At 42.6% G+C, this 19,498-nt stretch overlaps 1 protein-coding gene across 4 annotated transcripts in view; it reads left to right on the top strand.

The window, feature by feature from the left end:
* Positions 1-19,498, top strand: part of LOC142765256 (4-pyridoxate dehydrogenase-like) — a 213,029-nt gene that overhangs the window by 157,211 nt on the left and 36,320 nt on the right. For 3 of the 4 annotated variants that reach the window (XM_075865959.1, XM_075865962.1, XM_075865961.1), the window contains one exon: positions 11,025-11,169. The exons of the other annotated variant lie outside the window; for it this stretch is intronic. In XM_075865959.1, the coding sequence (XP_075722074.1) occupies positions 11,025-11,169 (145 nt within the window). The remainder of the gene's footprint in view (positions 1-11,024; positions 11,170-19,498) is intronic. 4 annotated transcript variants of the gene reach the window in all.

The raw sequence follows: 19,498 nt of genomic DNA, 5'->3' as shown, positions 1-19,498 counted from the left end.
ATACACTGTTAGGATATTTCGCCCCAGTCATCAACCTAAATTTGCAGTCAAGACAATGAAGTCGAAAAAAAAATGGGCAGATCCCACGTACAGTGGGAATCGATGATACGCGAAGCACTAATGAGAAATGTTGATATGTCACTTTAAAATCAGCACAACGTTACGAGGTAGAGGTAAATGATGCCGTACATGATTTCTGTGTCATGATTATCATGTTTGAATGTGTAGTTTACGTTCGTCATCTATCACGTCACGTGATACCAAATTTAGTATGTGTGGAGCTTGCACAACGGCCGCGAGCACGCTATGAGCGTGGAATGTTGTCATGCTTTTACATGACACGCCTGTCAGGATTATCATTTTTGCACCAATCACATATTTCGTCATTCATTGACGTCACGTAACACTAAACTTGGTATATATAGAGCTAGCGAAACGTTGGCGAGTGCACCATGAAGGGTCCAACATACTCCAAAGGAGCGTTAACGCTCGCGCACGCTGGGCACAGCGACGCTACGTTAGCGAAAAGCGAACGCTTAGAGTCTGACGCCAGGCACGACCCGCGTCCGTCGGCGCGGCCTGACTGCAACTGGCATGAAATGCGACATGCCGCATTTCGCGACGATGCATTACCCATATGTAATGAAAAATATTCTTTATCGGTGCCAAGGTTTGTCAACGCTTGTTTTGCGTGTCGTGCGAGGAGAAATGGACTTTGAGACGACGCGGTAACAACACACACGACTTTTATGACAGAACACGGAAACTAAACATAGAAAACACTGAGGCAGAAAAAATACATACAATGGGACAGAGAGAACTAAGCTTGATTAACAAATGACCAATTAGACTTCAAGTAAAAGCGTTCTAAATCCTGAGGGCCAGATCGGCGGTACGACCGACACCGATGAGGTGCAGGGCAGGAGGTGGCGGAAAAACGCTATAAAATGCGCTCACTTGCCGATGTGCGACGCCCTGGTGATACCGGCGCTTGATGGCATGAGTGCGATTACGGAGCAGTGAACGCGCATCGGAGACGCGATGCTCCATGCGTGTAAATGGCCAGCCCGTCCAGCGAACCGCTTGCGTCGAGACGCGATGCTCGGCGCAACCGTGACCATTAGGCAGGCCACGTACGTCGCTGTGCCGAACGTCTGAGCACGGAGACGCCTCGCCGAGATCCGCGATGCCCTCAGCAAGGAAGAAAACAGCAGGCGAGGCCGCGCTCCGAGATGCAGTACTCGTGTCGGCAACACCACCCCAGCTGGTAGTTGGACTGCAGTAGCGTGGACAGCCGCACTCCCTGGCCGGAACCTGGATCGCCTGCGTCCGACGCTTTGGCCCGCTGTCTTCCGTCTGCCGATGCTTCGGCTCATCCCCAGCCACAAAGCTTACCGCCACGTAATGGTCACACGTGGCCCAATCGTGGCACGCCACCTCTATGGGCCACCACAGGTCATCAGCTGATTGGCTGACCTCACGCTCACTATTGGCTCAGAACCACACGCGCCTTGCCGCGCACTTCCGTCGTTGTCGTCATTTTCTTCACTCATCACACCATACAACACCGCGTCTCCCTCTTTTAGTGATGGAGGGATGCCAGACGCGCTGAAACGTGCATGCGTCAAAGCAACACAGCACGGCACGCGCCTGAGAGTTATGGCAGGACCGGCTCCTGGCGTGGCAACGGCAGCGTGACGCGCCAGGCCGGCGAGCAGGCGCACTGCGTCAGGTCGAAATGTATTGGTGCCGACTATGGCGTATAGTAATGTTCTCACATGACACGCACTTCGTGATTATATTTTATTTATTTTTATTTATTTATTTTCAGATTTACTGCCAGCCTTTGAAAAAGGCCTTTGGCAGGAGCGGGCAGAACAAATAAAAGAATGCGAGAACATACGCAAATACGCCCACAAAGCAACCGCAACAATGAGCGGGAACAAAATAAAAATAAAAATATACAATTACGCAATCAACAAAGTGACAGCAGGTACTATCAGCAACTTGTTTGGTACCAAGCCAGACCTACACTGATAGAAACAATTAATAATACACAAGACATGACTGGAAAGAGCAGGAGAAATCTGGATTGTACAAGAGGGCACTGTAATTAGTAACACCACCGAGGTGCACCGCTAAAACAAAGCAGAGTTACAATGTGACACACTCAACAACAACAAAAAAAACATCAGAACGACATTATTGTTTCACAATCACATATCAGTTGCAGATGTCGAGATACTAGGAAAGCGGAGTGACGCCAAAGATACCGAAAAAATTACAGATAATCTGACAATGCTTTAACAAAAGAATTTAGTGTATTACAATCAATTACATTGGATGGAAGTCGATTCCATTCACGCGTTGTTCTCGGAAAAAAAGAGTTTTTGAATGTGTGTGTTTTACAGCTAAAATCCTTTATCTTTTTCGTGTGGTGTGATCGCGTCGAGCACTTACCAACCCGGTCGATAAAATTACTCTTGTCTATTGCCAGCTTATCATGGTAAAGGGAGTACAAAAACTTGATCCGTTCACGCTGACGTCTCTTTTGCAATGTATCCAGCTCTTATTCTGCCAAGATTGAAGTTACAGATACTTGCCAGCGATAGCAATTATGAACAAACCTGATGCCCTTCCTTTGAACGAGTTCTAGTTTAACGATGTTGTTTTTTGTGTACGGATCCCATATAACTGATGCATATTCGAGGGAGGGCCTAATGAAAGTTTTGTAAGCCAGTAACTTTATTTCTTTGGTTGATTTTCGCAATGACCTTCGAGGGTATCCAAGTTTACGCATGGCTTTATTTGTAATATACGAAATGTGTTCATTCCATCTAAGGTCCGAGGTAATAATTACGCCTAAATATTTGTACCTTTCTACAACGGAGAGAGTGTGATTATCTATGGAATATGGAAAGCTTAGGGGATGCTGTTTACGCGTTATTGGCATGGCTACCGTTTTAGTCTTGTTAACACTCATTTGCCACGTTGAACACCAAGTTTGTATTTTCGCTAAAGAAGAATTCAAAAGAACTTGGTCGCAGCGGCTTTGAACTTCATGATAGAGGATGCAGTCATCTGCGAATAGTCTAATTTTAACTGGTATATATCCTGTACTATGTCATTAATGAACACAAGAAAGAAAAGTGGCCCAAGCACCGAACCTTGAGGTATACCGGATATAACTGTCTCTGCTGGAGAGCACGTACCATCAATTGTTACACATTGTCGTCTTAAATTTAAGTAATATTTTATCCATGACAGAAGTGTATCGTTCTTCAGTATGGGTTGAAGTTTTAAGAGCAGCTTTTGGTGCGACACGCGATCGTACACTTTATCAAAATCTAGAAAAATAATATCAGTTTGACCTTGCCTGTCAAGGGTTTTGGCGAGTTCATGTACTGTTTCTAATAGTTGTGTTACGGTAGATAGACCTTTTCGGAAGCCATGTTGCCTGGGGTCAATAAGTTTGTTTTCATCTAGAAATGTTGATAAGTGCTTAAACATAATATGTTCCAATATTTTTGCGCATGTACACAAGAAGGTGATGGGTCTATATGAAGTAACCAAATGTGGAGTGTTCGATTTCGGTATAGGCGTAATTTTACCGTATTTCCAGTCCTCTTGGATCTTAGATTGGGATAAGGATTTGTTAAATATAAGATGCAGATAATGTGAGCTCCATTCAGCGTACCTCACCAAGAAGTGGTTATCAATACAGTCTATTCCGGGTGTTTTCTTACGATCAATTTGAAGCAAAAGAGAAAGGACACCGTCCTGAGATATCGAAATGTTGCTTATTGGGGGAATGTTCTCGAACTGATTGACTGAAGGTGTAATAGTGTCATCTTTCGTGAATACTGAACAAAAGAAGTCGTTAAAAGACGTTGCAATGGTGAGTCGGTCAGTGACGGTTTCTCCGCTAACTACAATGTTAGAAGTTGACTTTTTATTTGAGGAAAAATAGCGCCAAAACTTTTCAGGAGACGAGAGAAAAAAATTTTTCATAGTTACTTTGTGGTAAAATTCTTTAGCCTTTTTAATGCTTTCTTGAAGGCGTTTGCGCATTGACACAAGTTTTTCACTGTTAGCTGGTGATGGAGACTTGCGATGCTGTTTTCTTAATTTTTTTGTCTTTCGTCCCATGCGCACTATTTCCCTTGTAATCCATGGATTAACCCTATGGCTTAAAATTTCTCTGAAGGGCACAAATCGTTCAATGCACGACAAAACAAGTGATTTAAAAAAGTGCCACAAGTCTTCGACAGAGCAATCATTTGACTCGGAAAGAGAACAGAATGTTGGAAACGACATGTCTAGAGCATCAATAATGTCCACATCTTGAGCACGTGAAAAAACTGGAACCGACCGTCGGTATTTTTCTGTTTTGGTGATACAATTTTCAGGGATCGACAAGAAAACCATTTTATGATCTGAAATTCCTTCCATTACTTGTACATCAACGTTTCGACTTGCAATACTCTGGCTAACAATAAAGAGATCCAAGAGAGCTCTTGTCTTTCCGAATGCGCGTGGGCTGTTTGACTAATTGCGTTAAATTATGTAAGAGCATAAGGTCTACAATGGGTTCCGCCGCACAGACGAGTGGCTGCGGAAAATCACCGGACCAGTCGATGGACGGAACATTAAAGTCTCCAGCTAACAACACATTGCTTGTGTCACATCTGCTAGAACACAGGAACTCATTCAGTTTTTCGAAGAATGTGTGATCACTATTTGGGGGGCGATAGAATGCGCCTACAGACAAATTTAGGTCGTGTAAATAGAGTTTGATAATAACACATTCAACGCCCGGTATATCGGTTTGCCTTATCACTTGCAATGATTGTTTTACCATAATAGCAACGCCACCACCACGCGTGTCTCTATCTTTTCGATAAATCTTGTAGCCGGGTGGTGTAACTTCTTCATCGCTTATATCATAATTTAACCACGTTAAACCATATAGTTTGCACCAGTCACATACCTTCGTCATCCATTGGCGTAGCGTAATACCGAGTTTGGTACATGTGAGGCTAGCGAAACGGCCGCGAGCGCATCATGAGCGCGGCATGTAGTCATGTTGTTACACGACACGTATCTGATGTTTATTTTGTTTGCAACAGTATCACCCCTTCGTCATTCATTCATGTCCCGTAATACCAAATTGGGTATAAGTGAAGCTAGCTAAACGGCCGCCAGCGCATCATGAGCGTGGCATGTAGTCATGTTGTTACATGACACGCACCTCATCATTATCATGTTTGTACTAGTCACATTGCTTCGTCATCCATTCACGTACTATAATACCAAATTTGGTATGTGTGACGCTCGCGAAACGGCCACGAGCGCATCATGAGCGTGGAACGTAGTCATGTTGTTAAATTACACACATATCATGATTTTCATGTTAGTGTGTGTCGCTTGTGTTCGCCATGCAATCATGGCATACCATACCAGCTTTACAACATGCCATGTGAACGAAACCCCCGCAAGAGCTGCAGGACCATGAAACGTAAATCATGATATTCATGACATACGTGTCATTATTTTCATGTTATGACTAGCCAAATGAGTTCTTCATGCCGTCATGTTATGCCATAGCAAACTTGGTATTGATACCATTTTCGAAATGGCCAGGAGAGCTCAAAGTCGTAGGCGGCTAGATAGATAGATAGAAAAATAGATAGATAGACAGATAGACAGATAGATAGATAGATAGATAAATAGATAGATAGATAGATAGATATATAGATAGATAGATAGATAGAGATAGATAGATAGATAGATAGATAGATAGATAGATAGATAGATAGATAGATAGATAGATAGATAGATAGATAGATAGATAGATATGCTCAAAGTCGTTGAAGTTCGCTAAAAAATGCTTCGCATTTATTACACACAGCAGCTTTGTCAGACGAAGTCAGTATTGTGTGTAAAGAACAACGTTTTGAATATTTCATCTGAAGCTTCCATAAATTCGCCATAAAATTCGTGTATTCTATTGAGTAGTAAAGTGGCTTTTGTAACTTTGTAAATGTTTCCCGTAATTCCTTCTTATTCTTGGTGTTCTCAAATAGTGTTGTCGAAATCTGTAGCACAGGTTGGTGGGTGTATCCGTGATGTAATTTGTCCTTATTTTTTCGATATGTTGCATTAACTTGAAAACAAGCTGCGTTCTAATGTTCAGTAGAGATCCACGATAACCCTCGAGTGCCCGTGGAACTTTTTTTTTTGTAGTACAGTCTGCTTTATATAATTTTTTCCGTGTGGTTGTGCCTCAAATAATTATGAATAAGTTAGTCGAGATTGAAATAGTGCGTAATACAATGAAGTTTTCAGGAAGGAGGAAGCAGAGTACCTAATCCATATAAAGAACCAACAGTTCATCTTGATGCTGTTACAGTTTTGTCCGCATATATGTTCCAGGTCAGATCTTTCTGAAACCAAACTCCGAGAAATTTTTGACATTTAACCTTCTCGATTATTCTGTCATCAAAAACAATAGTTACGTTGCAGTTTCCCGGTTTAATAGCTGCGCCAAATATTATATAATTTATTTTGCAAGAGTTCATTTGTAATTTGTTTTGTCGTAACCAAGAAGAGTGTTGCTTCATATAGTAGTTCACTTTTAACTCGAGATCTGATATAGTGGCAGCTCTAAAGAAACTGATAGTACTGTTTGCGTACATAACTAATTGTCGTCACTCAGGGGTATCACACAAGTCATCGATATACGTAATAGACATCAGGGTCTAAGTATTGAGCCTTTTGGGACACCCGTATTGATTTCCGTGTAAGACGAATTATCAATATTTATGCTACGCACTGAAATCGCCTTGTTAGTTAACAACGTAATAGCATAGAGTTTCATACAATTATACCTAGAGCAAAATCTGGTGCTGCAATCGTGTATCTCCGTGGGCATTATGAGAAGTACAGGCTTCGCATTGGATAGGGTTAGCTAGTGAACTGTGTACAGACTTTTTTTTTCTACAGTTTCAGTTTCATTCTTCGCGCAGCGGGGATAGTGGCGTGTGGTAAAAAGCACTGAAGCAGTGCCTCTGTTGTTAAAAAAGACTGAAGACCACTAGGTCTCAAGTTTGCTGCGACGTTGGAGCTTTACGTGTCGTATTTGGCAGTTTAAACGAAGTTTCATTTACTCACCGCTGCGTATGGATGTAGCGTCTCATGCCAGGGCAGGATATTGCGTCGAGTGTACAGTTTTTCACGAGTGCATTTTGCCTAAACTTTTTTTAAAATGACTTCAATACGATGACGAAGCTAAGTACACGCACCGTCCCACTCCGCTAACTCTACCTCGCAACAAAACCAGAAGTGCGTGTGGGGCACATCACTTGGAGAGTCGCACCTGGCATCGCCGCAGACGATACGTTGTTTCTCACTTAATAGTGTACTGTTATTTAAATAAATATATAGTTAGTACTTTCGAGAGAAAACAAGCATGTTTGTTTTGAATAAAGGAGATGAATAAACTTTATTATAAGAAACCAGCAGGTTTAGGTGTCCGGGCCTAAGCCTCCCATGAAAGGACGTCAAAGGCTTGCCTCGACGTTGCCTCCCGGGCGTGCTGGGTCGGCAAGGTTTGGTCGTAAGGAGTGGGGCTCCGCAGAGCCTCATGGAGCGTAGTAAAAATATTTACTAAATCTTGACGCCAAATCTGGAACGCGATGGCAGAGCAATGCATACCCTGATGATTAAATTTGCTCTGGTTTCATTTTTGCCGCCTCATTACAAAAGCTTTTCCCAACAAAGTTTACGTACAAACAAATAAAGCAAGTTTCAAATAAATACAAGTTCATATCCCTTTGTCTTACACTCGGAAAAGAAGCGTCTCGAATCTCAAGAACATAATTCAACCGAAGTACAACCGAAACCTGTACTTTCCATAATTGATATGTGGGGTTTAACGTCCCAAAACCACCATATGATTATGAGAGACGCCGTAGTAGAGGGCTCTGAAAATTTCGACCACCTGGGGTTCTTTAACGTGCACCCAAATCTGAGTACACGGGCCTACAACATTTCCGCCTCCATCGAAAATGCAACCGCCGCAGCCAGGATTTGAACCCACGACATTTCCATAATTCCCCCGGGGGGTACAAGCACCACTGAAGAATTACGCGTAGACACTAGCGCCAGATTCTCCTCTAGTCAATATTTTATGAAACTCTAGGCGTAATAGTTTGAGTGCGTTAGGTTACCCCGAACACCATACTTTTCAAGTTTATCAATTCATACGTTGTGGCAAACTGAGTCAAATGCTCTTCTGAGATCAATAAATAGACCTGATGTACACGTTCAATTTTCAATATATGATATAATTTAATGTTTAATATAAGAAGAGCTCCTCCGCATGACTTCCGTTTCTGAAAACCGTACTGCACGTCAGTGATTACATTGTATTTATTGAAAAATTTCTGTAGCCTAACGTTCAAGAAACTCTCAAAGACTTTTGATAAGACAGGTAAGACAAAAATGGGCTGGTAATTTGTCATAAGATGTTTACCCCCAAATTAGTCAATAGGTCACACTCGTGTTATTTAACGTAGATCGAGAAGTAAACCCCTTTCGAACATGCTGTTTATCATGCAAACTGAAAGGGATGCGATAATATGCGCAATATATTCAATTGGTGCTGATTTAACGCCATCATGGCTAGCAGATACTTTGTTTTCGACATTGAGGAGCAGTTAAGTAACTTCAGCAGGTGTAACAAGTGTAAGTATGATAGAGTTAGAAATGCTTGAACTGTTCGAAATACTGTTCCTTCTTGTCAGAATACTGGGTGCTATAAACAAAACATTCATTTAAAGCAGCTGCTGCCTTCGTACGTGTCAACACACCTGTGGGTTTTCAGGGGCGAAGCTCCATAATGCGTCGCTTGTCCAGACTCATAGTGAGTAACCTGTGGCACATACCCGCATTGCAGTGGCACATATCCGCCCTCTGACACATATCCGCATGTCCACGTGTTAGGAAACACGTAGCATGGCGTCGCTATCACGCTCTCGGTGTTAACAAAGCGCTGACAGCAGTAATGTGGTACATGATGTCGTTAAGTCTTGGATTGTACGCTGGATGGCGGTACTTGTATATGACGAATATATGATTAAAAAAGTGAGATGGTGGTACTTCAAGTCTTCACTAGATGGGCGCATGAACGCACGGACGGACGGACGGACAGACAGACGGACGGACTGACATACAGATGGACAGGCAGACAGACACACTGATGGACAGATGGACGAACGAATGCACGGACGCACGCAAAGACGGACGCGTGGACGGACGCACGAACGGGCACACGTATAGATGGACTGACGGACGGACGCACGGATGGATGCATGAACAAGTGCACGAACGGATGGACAGACGCTCGGATGGAACAACGGATGGATTGATGGACGCGTCACCCCACTTGTCATCATTCATTTTGTGGATATTCTGCGATTTTTCTGTGTTGATGTCAGTGCTTTTTGTCTTCATGGCATTAAGGTCTCTGACTTCAATCTAAAGTTTACTAGGGTCATTCTTCATTTTATCAAATAATTTTGCGTAGTACCTAATTTTTGCCTGCTTGAGTACAGCATTCACTTTATATCTGAATTTCCTAAAGTCACTAAACAAATCAGCACTTTTGCATTTTACAAACTAGTGATGAAGTTTGTTCTTTTTTGTTATCATTTTTAACAAGTGAGCATTTCTCCAATGTATGCGTATTTTCTGGTTCTTGCGGTTGTGTGGCTTTAAAGGAAACGCTTGGTTATAACAGTGGATCAAATTTAAAAACATTATTCGCCGAATTTGCGTCTTGCTAATTAAACACACATCACCTATCTGTTGACAGTATCAAGGAACAGGAAATGGACAATGCTGTGGCATGAAAACTACGCGCCAAAATTTTCTTTCTCCCTTTTCCTCGCTTACAATTGCAACGAATGAAGCAGAAAGAATGCAGATGATCAGTTCTCTCAGATGATTGCAATCGCATGACGCAGTCAGTTGGGTGTATGTTAGTTATACATATATCAAGTGGTGTACACGTTGTTACCGTGAACCTGGTAGGTTCCGTTATTACGTTTGCATGCATGAACGGAATAATTAAACGAGAAAGCTCTTTAGATGACATGTCATCAGCCAACATATTTATGTTTAGGTCACCCATTAGGACAAAGGGGGAAGACGAATGACTGAGGAAATTCAAAAGTTGTTCTAAGAAAGTGAAAAACGGAGGCCGATATATAAGCACGATTGCGACATATTCTAAGCGTATCGTTATGCTTTCTACGTTGCTCGTTACACGAAAGAATTGTTGAACTAGCTCATCTGCAAGGCATTGTTTAACATAAACTGCCACACCACCACCTTTGCTGCTTGTTCTTACTAGACCATAGTTTCACAATATGGATGGTCATCATAAGTTTCACAATAGGGGGGGTCATCATTCATTGTGAGCCATGTTTCACATTGCAATAAGATGTAAAAATTGTGTGTTATTGTCTCAAACAGGCAATTCAGTTTGTCCTCTTTGTTTTTAATACTTCGCACAATAAGAAAAAAGTTTAAGTAGTTTGCTATTAGGAACTAATTTATTGAACGAAGGAATATCGTAATATGCCCTCTCCATTAGATCAAACTTTATTAAAAAAACATGTTGCTCACGCTACCATTTTTCAGCGTCTTCCAAGCTGCCGATTCGAACACTGGCGAGCATTGTATCCTGTAGCAATTTTCATACCACTTTTCCAGTGTATTTGGATGGTTTGAAAACCGAGTGCGACACGTATACACGAACAGCTAAGACTTAGCCGCTCTTGTCCACGTGTCACGATCGTATTTCAAGCCATAATGAATCACCAGCTGCCCCATTAACCACTTTTGCAAATTTAACTTGGAGCGAATTTTTGTAAGAAATAGATGATCGTTCGAGCATGCTATACAACTGTGCTCCGCGTTTACCTCCGATGAATTGTAGCACTTTTTTTTAACTGCAGATTTCCGTGGTCGCGAACCTTCCCGTGGGCGAGAATCTTCAGGATCACATGTTCATGGGTGGTATGGCTGCCACGACCGACGTTGATGCCGGACTACATCCACAAAATATAGATGTAGTCAAAGAGTATGCACGAACAAAAGCAGGTAAGATCACGGTATATCCCCATCAGACACCAATAAATCTTGTGAAGGATTTTTTTTCTTTCGTTTCTATCATCTATGACTCTAGAGAATAAATTATACACATCGAAAAAATTCTACATACCTCTGTTTCAGTTTTAGGTCACCTGCACAATTGTGTACATCGTGCCCCACCTAATACAAACACACCAGATTGGCTGGTAATAGCAAAATACGAAAAGGTTGATTTACACACAAGCCAACGTTATGCTGACATTGTACATACTGTGTTTCTCATGCAAACTGTGCTTTCGATCATTCATTTCTTATGAAAAGCGTAAAAAACAATTCTTGATGGCAGAAAGACAAAGGAACACATTGCAGTTTGGGCAGGGGATGCGCGTTCGATCTTGCAACGCTGAGCAAAATGTTGTGCGGAGTGGGCTGGCCAGTGGTTTAGGCCATCATAGTGAACAGCGTTGACTGGCCTTGGCTCCACGTTGTGTACTTTGCGGGGGGGGGGGGGGGGTCCAGCCAGCTCCTGGAGGCTTGGGCGGCCCCGTTTCTTCGCAACGTTTTTGCTGCACATTATGAGTGCCATGGCAACTTCATTCTGGAATGCCAACAAATCCAGAGAGTTCTTACGCTGCATTCGGTTCGCTTCCGCATGTTTCACGTATTCGAGCCACCTGTTAACTATGGCAAAAGAGAAAAAGTGGCATATGACTCGCACTGGCCATTCCTTGGTTCTTTGGCGGAGAGGGTACAACGAGAGGAGAAAATCGATTTTGTCCACGCCTCCCATAAAGGTGTAGTCTTTATGAGAGCAGGGCATGGGATGTCGACGTCCTGTTTTGTGGCCTTGCTCTACTTCCTTGCAGTGGACAGGTCATCCACACTCACGTAGCTTGATGCGACGTTTACAACTCAGTTGTCTTGCCACCGTAGCAGAATGACGTCCCCGTTTTTTTTGGGACTTTCTAGTCGTAGCTTCTTCTGCATTCACGTCTCAGCTGCTTCTCAGTCTTCGAGACGCAGCCTTGCAGTCGATTGGCGCGGATTGTTCCGACTGCCCAGATCACTATGTACTTCAGTTCTTGCAGAAGACCTACGAATGTAACATAGTTATCGAAATAACATTTGAAATTTCGATACAAGGGAAGTCTTTAAAGGGCCACTCACCAGGATTGACAATTTTGATCTGACAAACGCAACACGTAGATGAGGCGTTCATGATAACGTCTACCAAAATTTCCCACGCTACGCGCCGCGGGAACGGGTCAAATTACAAGATGAACGCTGCTTCTTCTTCCTTTTGCAGGCGCGCGCCCAGAGAATGAGGGTATGACGTGTGCGTATGAATGGCCCTACGTACACGGCGATGTAGTGACGTTGGTCCTCTACGTAGACGATTATGCTCCGATCGCCAACAGTGGCACGTGACATGGCGAAAATTATTCAACACAACACGCGTAGTTTGTATATTCGTTGCATGAATAGATTAATAAATCTCTAAATAAATAATGAGACGCAATAAGGAAATGTGAGCGAGTTTTTTTTCTTCGTTATTTCCCCGTGAATTGCAACGAGATGCGGGGCTCATGTGCCGGCGTTTCGCATGCCTTCGTGTCCTCACGGCCGTGGTCAGCGCTTCCAGCAGACGACAGCCGTGAAACGCTCCTACGTGTTTAGCAATTAATTGTGCTCATCAATTCTACTGCGCCTAGGTCAGCGTTTGCAAACGATCCCGCAGAAACAGGCAGTAGACCTCAAAACAACGCTGGTGAAAAAAAAAAAAATAACACCGCTCGCGTGCACGAGGGTTGGGCTTGTTCGGGCACGTCATGCGCACGTGACCTCTTGGTCCGATGCCGGAGAGGGAAAGGAAGAAATTTGGCTTGCGAAGCCTACGCGGAGCAGCGGCAAGGGTTTCAAGCTCACCTCCTTTCATCCTTGTTTTGCACCGCTTCTAAAAAACAGTTTTCTCAGCTCGTAATGAACCGATTCAAAAAATGTTTGTGGCAAAATGTTCCTCATCCGACACCCAACAAATTCCATGGTCTGAATGAAATTTGGTACAAGGCCTGGTGAGTGGCCCTTTAACAAGCCTCATGACGATTGAGCCACCCAAGCCAAGCCTCTTGTGCTCCTCGGACACACCCGTGCCTTTTCCTTGGTACAGTTCAAAGCATTGAGCCATGCCCACTGCACTACAACAAAGGAACACCTTTACTCTCTCTGGTTGGGTTTGTTCCTGATGAACTATTTCGCCGCTACCCTGCCTGTAAACGGGATGATTTGCTCATCAATGCTAGCTGTTGTGCTCCGAAGGGGGCAACTGTAAAACACGTTCTTTGACGACGTTGAGGAGTGGCCGCACTTTCCAAAATTTGCCAGCTGGTGAGTGCGGTGTTGTTGACTCAGTGACTTGTAGAGCAGACCAGAACCTGAAAAATTTATCCACGCTCATTGTTTCACAAATCGAAGTAATCTGTGTCGCTGGTTGCCAATGCATGCGCATGCGCGAAAATTTCAGGGTTCCCATTAATCAGTACACCAAGAAATCTTTTTATCTCATCTGGAGTGGTTGCGAGAATCGTCCTGGTCGTTTCCATGACATATATGTTTGTGCATCTTGCCATTTCTTCAAACACTTCCCCAGAAATGTACTTCAGGCCCCGCCGCGGTGGTCTAGTGGCTAAGGTACTCGGCTGCTGACCCGCAAGGTGCGGGTTCGAATCCCGGTTGCGGCGGCCGCATTTCCGATAGAGGCGAAAATGTTGTAGGCCCGTGTGCTCAAATTTGGGTGCACGTTAAAGAACCCCGGGTGGTCGAAATTCCCGTAGCCCTTCACTACGGCGTCTCTCATAATCATGTAGTGGCTTTGGGACGTTAAACCCCCCATATCAATCAATCAATCAGAAATGTACTTCAGAAAGTACTCAATGGGTTTGGCGACTGCAACAGGGTCATCGTACTCACCATAGAATGTGGTGTCTGGGTGCACGAAGTTCTTTGCGGTCCATGAAACTCTTGTTTTCGCAGTGAACTCTCCATCGTTGTCGTTTTCGTCCACTGGTGATGAAGGCCCGGTCGCGACGTCTGGTTGGTTGTCCTGCGTTTTACCTATATTCTTCATTATCACAAAAATTGATTTGCAAGCACGAAGAAAATGAAATAACTGCTTACAGTATAAGTCGGCTGATGGTCGCCTTCCTCGTCGTCCGTCGAACTGATGTCTGACGTATTCCCATCCGAATTTCTAATTAGTAGATTTTCAGCTGCTTTATTTTTTATTCTCATTCGATTCTTTGCATGGTCCGCCAGCTCGAAGTATGAAAAAGCAAAATAATAGCCTTTTTGAGCACTTCTGCAGCACCACTAGCGAAATGGCAAGAAATGTAGTGTTGTATTGGTAGCGGCACAATGCACACAAATGTGTACGCATAAAGTCAACTCCTCTTATCGCGACAAATTCGCTGTCATAAAGACTGATATTCAGTCAAGTTGTTAATGAACTTCCCCGCACCAGCCACCAAGCATTCACAATGATTCTGAGATTGTGCCATTAGGTGAAAACTGTGCTATTGTAACCCACTTACCAGAACTGCCGTAGAACGATGATGATGATGATGATGAACCTTCAGCTTTCCTGGCACTCGCCCACATAGGGGGATTGGCCAAGAACCGGGCGGCAGGATCATCAAGTGTGCTAAGTCCGGCATTCAGGTAGTCTCGTAGCCGCAAATAATAACAATAGACAAACAAGGTAACCTTTTTGTTGCCATTATGTACTCACACACAGCAGAGGAAACCTTTCTGTGGCTATAACCTAATGTAATCCCTCCGAAGGATAAAATTACTTCCACGTTTATTTTAAACCTAGCTTCTCAATTGGTTCGACCAGGTATATTTTCCTTTGATAAGAATATCGTTGGCAGGATAAAAAGAAATGATCTATTGATTTTGATTCCTTGCGAAATAAACACAATGGAGATGCTGTTAGTCCGGCTTTATGTAGGTAGTAATTAAGACGCGGAATTCTGCATCGTAATCTGGTGATTGTTATTTCTAACTGCCGAAATACACACCACTGTTTGTTCCAGCAAAATCTTAGGTGTACGGAGTCTCTGACTTTATCCAATGATAATTTTTCTAATTTCTTGCGCAAACAAGCATTTCCATATCTGAGTGCTGTTACGTAGGCGAAATCAGGTAAAATAGGTGAGAGTGGTCCGCTTAAAGATGCTTTGGCTAACGAGTCTGCCATCTCATTTTGATAAATCCCGCAGTCGCCAGGTATTCATAGCAAGTGAAATTTTTTCATGTTTGCTGGTAATAAAGTGCTAATCATACCCAATAATGTCAATTTTTTGCTGTAGTTAGTGCAGTGCATACTGACAGAGAATCGGTAAGTATGACCGCTTGTGATTCGCTTGCAGGAAGTTTACGAAGTGCTAGAATTATAGCAAATAATTCAGCGATGAATATAGGCGTGTAATCTGGTAATCGAACTGAGAAAGACCAGTTGAGAGAAGTACAGAAGATGCCTACTCCAGCCTTTTCGTTCAATACGGATGCATTCGTCGCAATAATGTTGTTTATAGACGATGATTCAAGTAATCTTGTAACCGATTATTTAAATATCGAAGGGGCAGTTGTTTCGCATTAGAAGGGAAAATATCATCAAATTTAATTTCAAGTTTTGAATTAGGCATCTTCGTTATGGCAATCTGATAAATATTTTAATTAAGAGGGTCTAGCAGCGCTTGGACGAACCTAATCTGAGGGGAGTGTAGTCTAGACCATTGTGTTCCAAAGAATGTGGTTGGTTTTTGAATAAAAACGTAAGACGCTTGTCGCAGAGGCAAATAGTACATATTTAAGAAAGTGTGAACTGTAAGTATTCTAAACCGAGTTAACAAAGGTGGAAGACGCGCTTCCACATACAAAACATTATTTGCCACAAATTTGAAGAGTCCAAGACAGAAGCGCAATGCTTCTCTTTCTAATAATATAATTGTCTCATCTTGTAAGCCGCGCTGCCTGAAAATTATACGCACCCGAATTCCATATTAGGCCGCATATACATCTTGTAAATCATTATCAATGAACTCCTACGCAATCCTATTTTTCTGTTTCCCAATTCACGTAACTACCCCAAGGCACGTGATGCTTTACAACCAACCTCGTCTATATGGCTTTTCCAATTTAGCGTCCTATTATATGCGATGCCTCGGTATTTCAGGAAATCAACCTGGAGAATGAGCTCGGTACGATACATTGCAGAAATGTTGACACGATCCTTAAAAGAGAATGGCAGAAGCGCACTTTTTTGACGTTTAATGACACATGGATATTGTCAGGCCATCCTTCTAGCATGTTCATGTAATTCTGTAATGCCTGATATGATGAGTGCAGATCACTGTTGCTAAAAAAGCAATATCATCTGCTTACACGTAAATTTGGATATCCTGTTGAGTTGGAATGGAACTCAGTAATATGTCGAATAACACCAGGGATAATACTGAGCCCTGAGGTACACCTCGTGTTTGTTTATATCCTTTAGAAGAGCATCTATCCAAGAAGCAATAAAATTCTTGGTCTTTCACAAACTCTGTAATCTATGCTGCTATATTAATTGGAAAGCGATAGTCTTGCATCTGCTGGATTAGGATAGGATACTCCACTTTGTCCTACGCTTTAGCTAATTCTAGAGTGACTAGTGCACAGTATTCGCGGCGATGCCGAGCCAGCTGTATGCGACTTTCCTAATCCTCATGTGCGCACCAAATGGAGTATCCCGATCTAAAGCCAATTTGTCTGTGGTTTAATATTGTATGTTCATTGATACAGTTTATTATACGGGCTTTTAAGACTCTCTATACAAGCTTGACCAGGTTAGATGTCAAAGAAATAGGCCTTATGTTATCCAGAGTAAACTCCATTCCCTGTTTCTTAAGTATCAGAATTATTTTGGAAAGCTTCCAATCTCCCGGAATCCAAGAATTTTTCAGTGTATAATTAACTATAATACAGATTTCGTGTGGGGATATTTTGTATAGCACTTTAATCACAGTAGAGGTCACCCCATCAGGTCCAGGAGCAGCGGGTGCTAACCTCTTCATTACATCCGCCACTTCAGCTAAAGATACCTCCTGGAAATCACAATTCACCCTTTATTTCCCCAGGGACTTTGGCATAATTGTCGTAAACCTGGTTTGCAAGCCTTTGGCAATATTTTCTAAGAAATCAAAGAATTCGCGAGGAGACATAATGGTGGAATGAATGCTTTCTGCCTATGGAATTGTTTTTATCGCACGCAAAAACCTGAAAAGCACTTTCTTATTTTTAGATTTAGACAGATAATTAAATTTATTCATATCATAGTCTTCTTTTGCTTTGCGCACTAGACGCTCAATATCAGCGGCCATGAATTTATAATCACTCCAATTTTCAGGGCATTGGTTAATTAACAGGTTTTTCCAAGCCGCTTTTCGCTTTCTATACCCGCTGACACAATCTAGATTCCACCACGGGCTAAGAGACCCCGCTGTGTTGGAGTTTACAGTAAACGTTGAATGTTTTATTTATTTTTTCAACACCGCACATAGACACATAGCCCTAAGGTCTTCCTGCGTTTCCTCGCAAAAAATTAACGTAGATTTTAAGTATTTTTATAATTTAGCATAATTTATGAATGAGCCAACTTTCTCTGCCAAACTATACCTCGGGAACTTAATTTCAAAAGTAATGGGAAGGTGGTCGCTGTTTGTAGCACAATCTAATATATTCCACCTGGATATGCTTAAAGTGGAGCTGAAAAATGTTAAATCAATAGTCGATTTAGAGTTACCTCTTACAAATGTAGCAACGTGTGAGTTCAAGCAGGAAAAGTTATTATCAAGCGTCCATTCCCACAAACGTCTTCCGCATACATCAGATTTGAAGCCCCAAGACACATGGTGTGAATTGAAATCTCCACACAGTACTATTTCTTTTCTGCATGAAGCTACCATAATATCGAGGCATCTCGTGTCTTGAACTCCTGCAGGAATGTATACATTTGCAAAAGAGAAAGGCGAGCAGTCTGGTAGTGTTATGTCTAACACCAGAATTTCGTAATTCGTATCCATACACTGATACGATATCTTGGCTCTGTGACTAAATTCTGTTGATATTAAGAAAGCCAGACCGCCACCTCTACTCGGCCAATCCAGCCGGATTAATCGATAATTTTTCATGTAAATTTTTTTTACCGTTAGCAAGCCAGGTTTCCTGAATGGCAATTATGTCGGGATAAATTTGCGAAGAAATATATTGTAAATCTGTAGTTGCCGACCAAATAGACCAGCAATTCCACTGCAGAATTTTTAGGAAACCTATTTTGATGCTGTACTCGCAGAAGAAACTGCCTGATCCAGAATATCTTTTTTCAAGAAATCAATTTTTGAAAGGTTCTCAAAGAAGTCTTTTTTGACAAGTATTTCTTGGATTTGGGATTCTGAGAAGACTTTTTAGAAGGGGAAGATCTGTTACGTTTCAAAGTTCTTTGAGATTCTGTGTCCATATCTGTAAAGTCTCCTGAATCATCTGTCACAGGTTCTCACTCAGCCCGAACTCTATTTTTTGAAGGTCCTGCTTTCAGAGAGATAGATCTATGATTAACTGTCAGAGTTTCCTCCTATGTACCCCTTGAAATCAACAGAGCGTGCGAATCCCGATTTTGCACAGAAACTGTACCAATGATTTGTGTCAGCTGTTGCGTTAACATATCAGCCAAGGCTTCAAAAAGAGTAGCTGCCAGACGCTGCATTGCCTTTTCAGTAGACTTTTCAATAGCCTCAGTTATCGACTTTGCGAACGATGCATCCATTGCCGCTCTGTGTCGGGATGTTATGCCTGCGTAACCTTTCGATCTTTCTTGCATTTCTGCTACCGCCTCCCTCCTAGAGCAACGCCTGCGTTCTATGATTTCTAGAACACCCATTTCTCTTTCTTTTGCACCACATTCAGCAGAGTCTGCAGGGTGCGCTCCATTACACAAGCAGCACTTCAGGTCATCGGATTTGTAATCGCAGCTGTCATGACTCTCTCCGCACAGACGACATCTAGCCTGTGATTTGCATCCTTTCATGCTGTGGCCGAATCGCCAACATTTCATGCTGTGGCCAAATCGCCAGTATAAGGGTTGCAGCACAAGCACAGAAGAATAGAAGAAAGGCAAACGAAAGGCGAAAATGGAAGGCGAAGAGGGCTAACTGAGCGCTGACTACAAATTGAATTTATTTTTCGCAGCACACATGTTCATATTGTAGCGAAACTTCGGGGTTGTTTAAGCTATACACATCTG

The sequence above is a fragment of the Rhipicephalus microplus genome, chromosome 6 (genome assembly GCF_043290135.1).
Source record: "Rhipicephalus microplus isolate Deutch F79 chromosome 6, USDA_Rmic, whole genome shotgun sequence".
NCBI lineage: Eukaryota > Metazoa > Arthropoda > Arachnida > Ixodida > Ixodidae > Rhipicephalus > Rhipicephalus microplus.
Note: the sequence above shows the minus strand (reverse complement) of the source record. Positions and strands in the feature narration are given on the sequence as shown.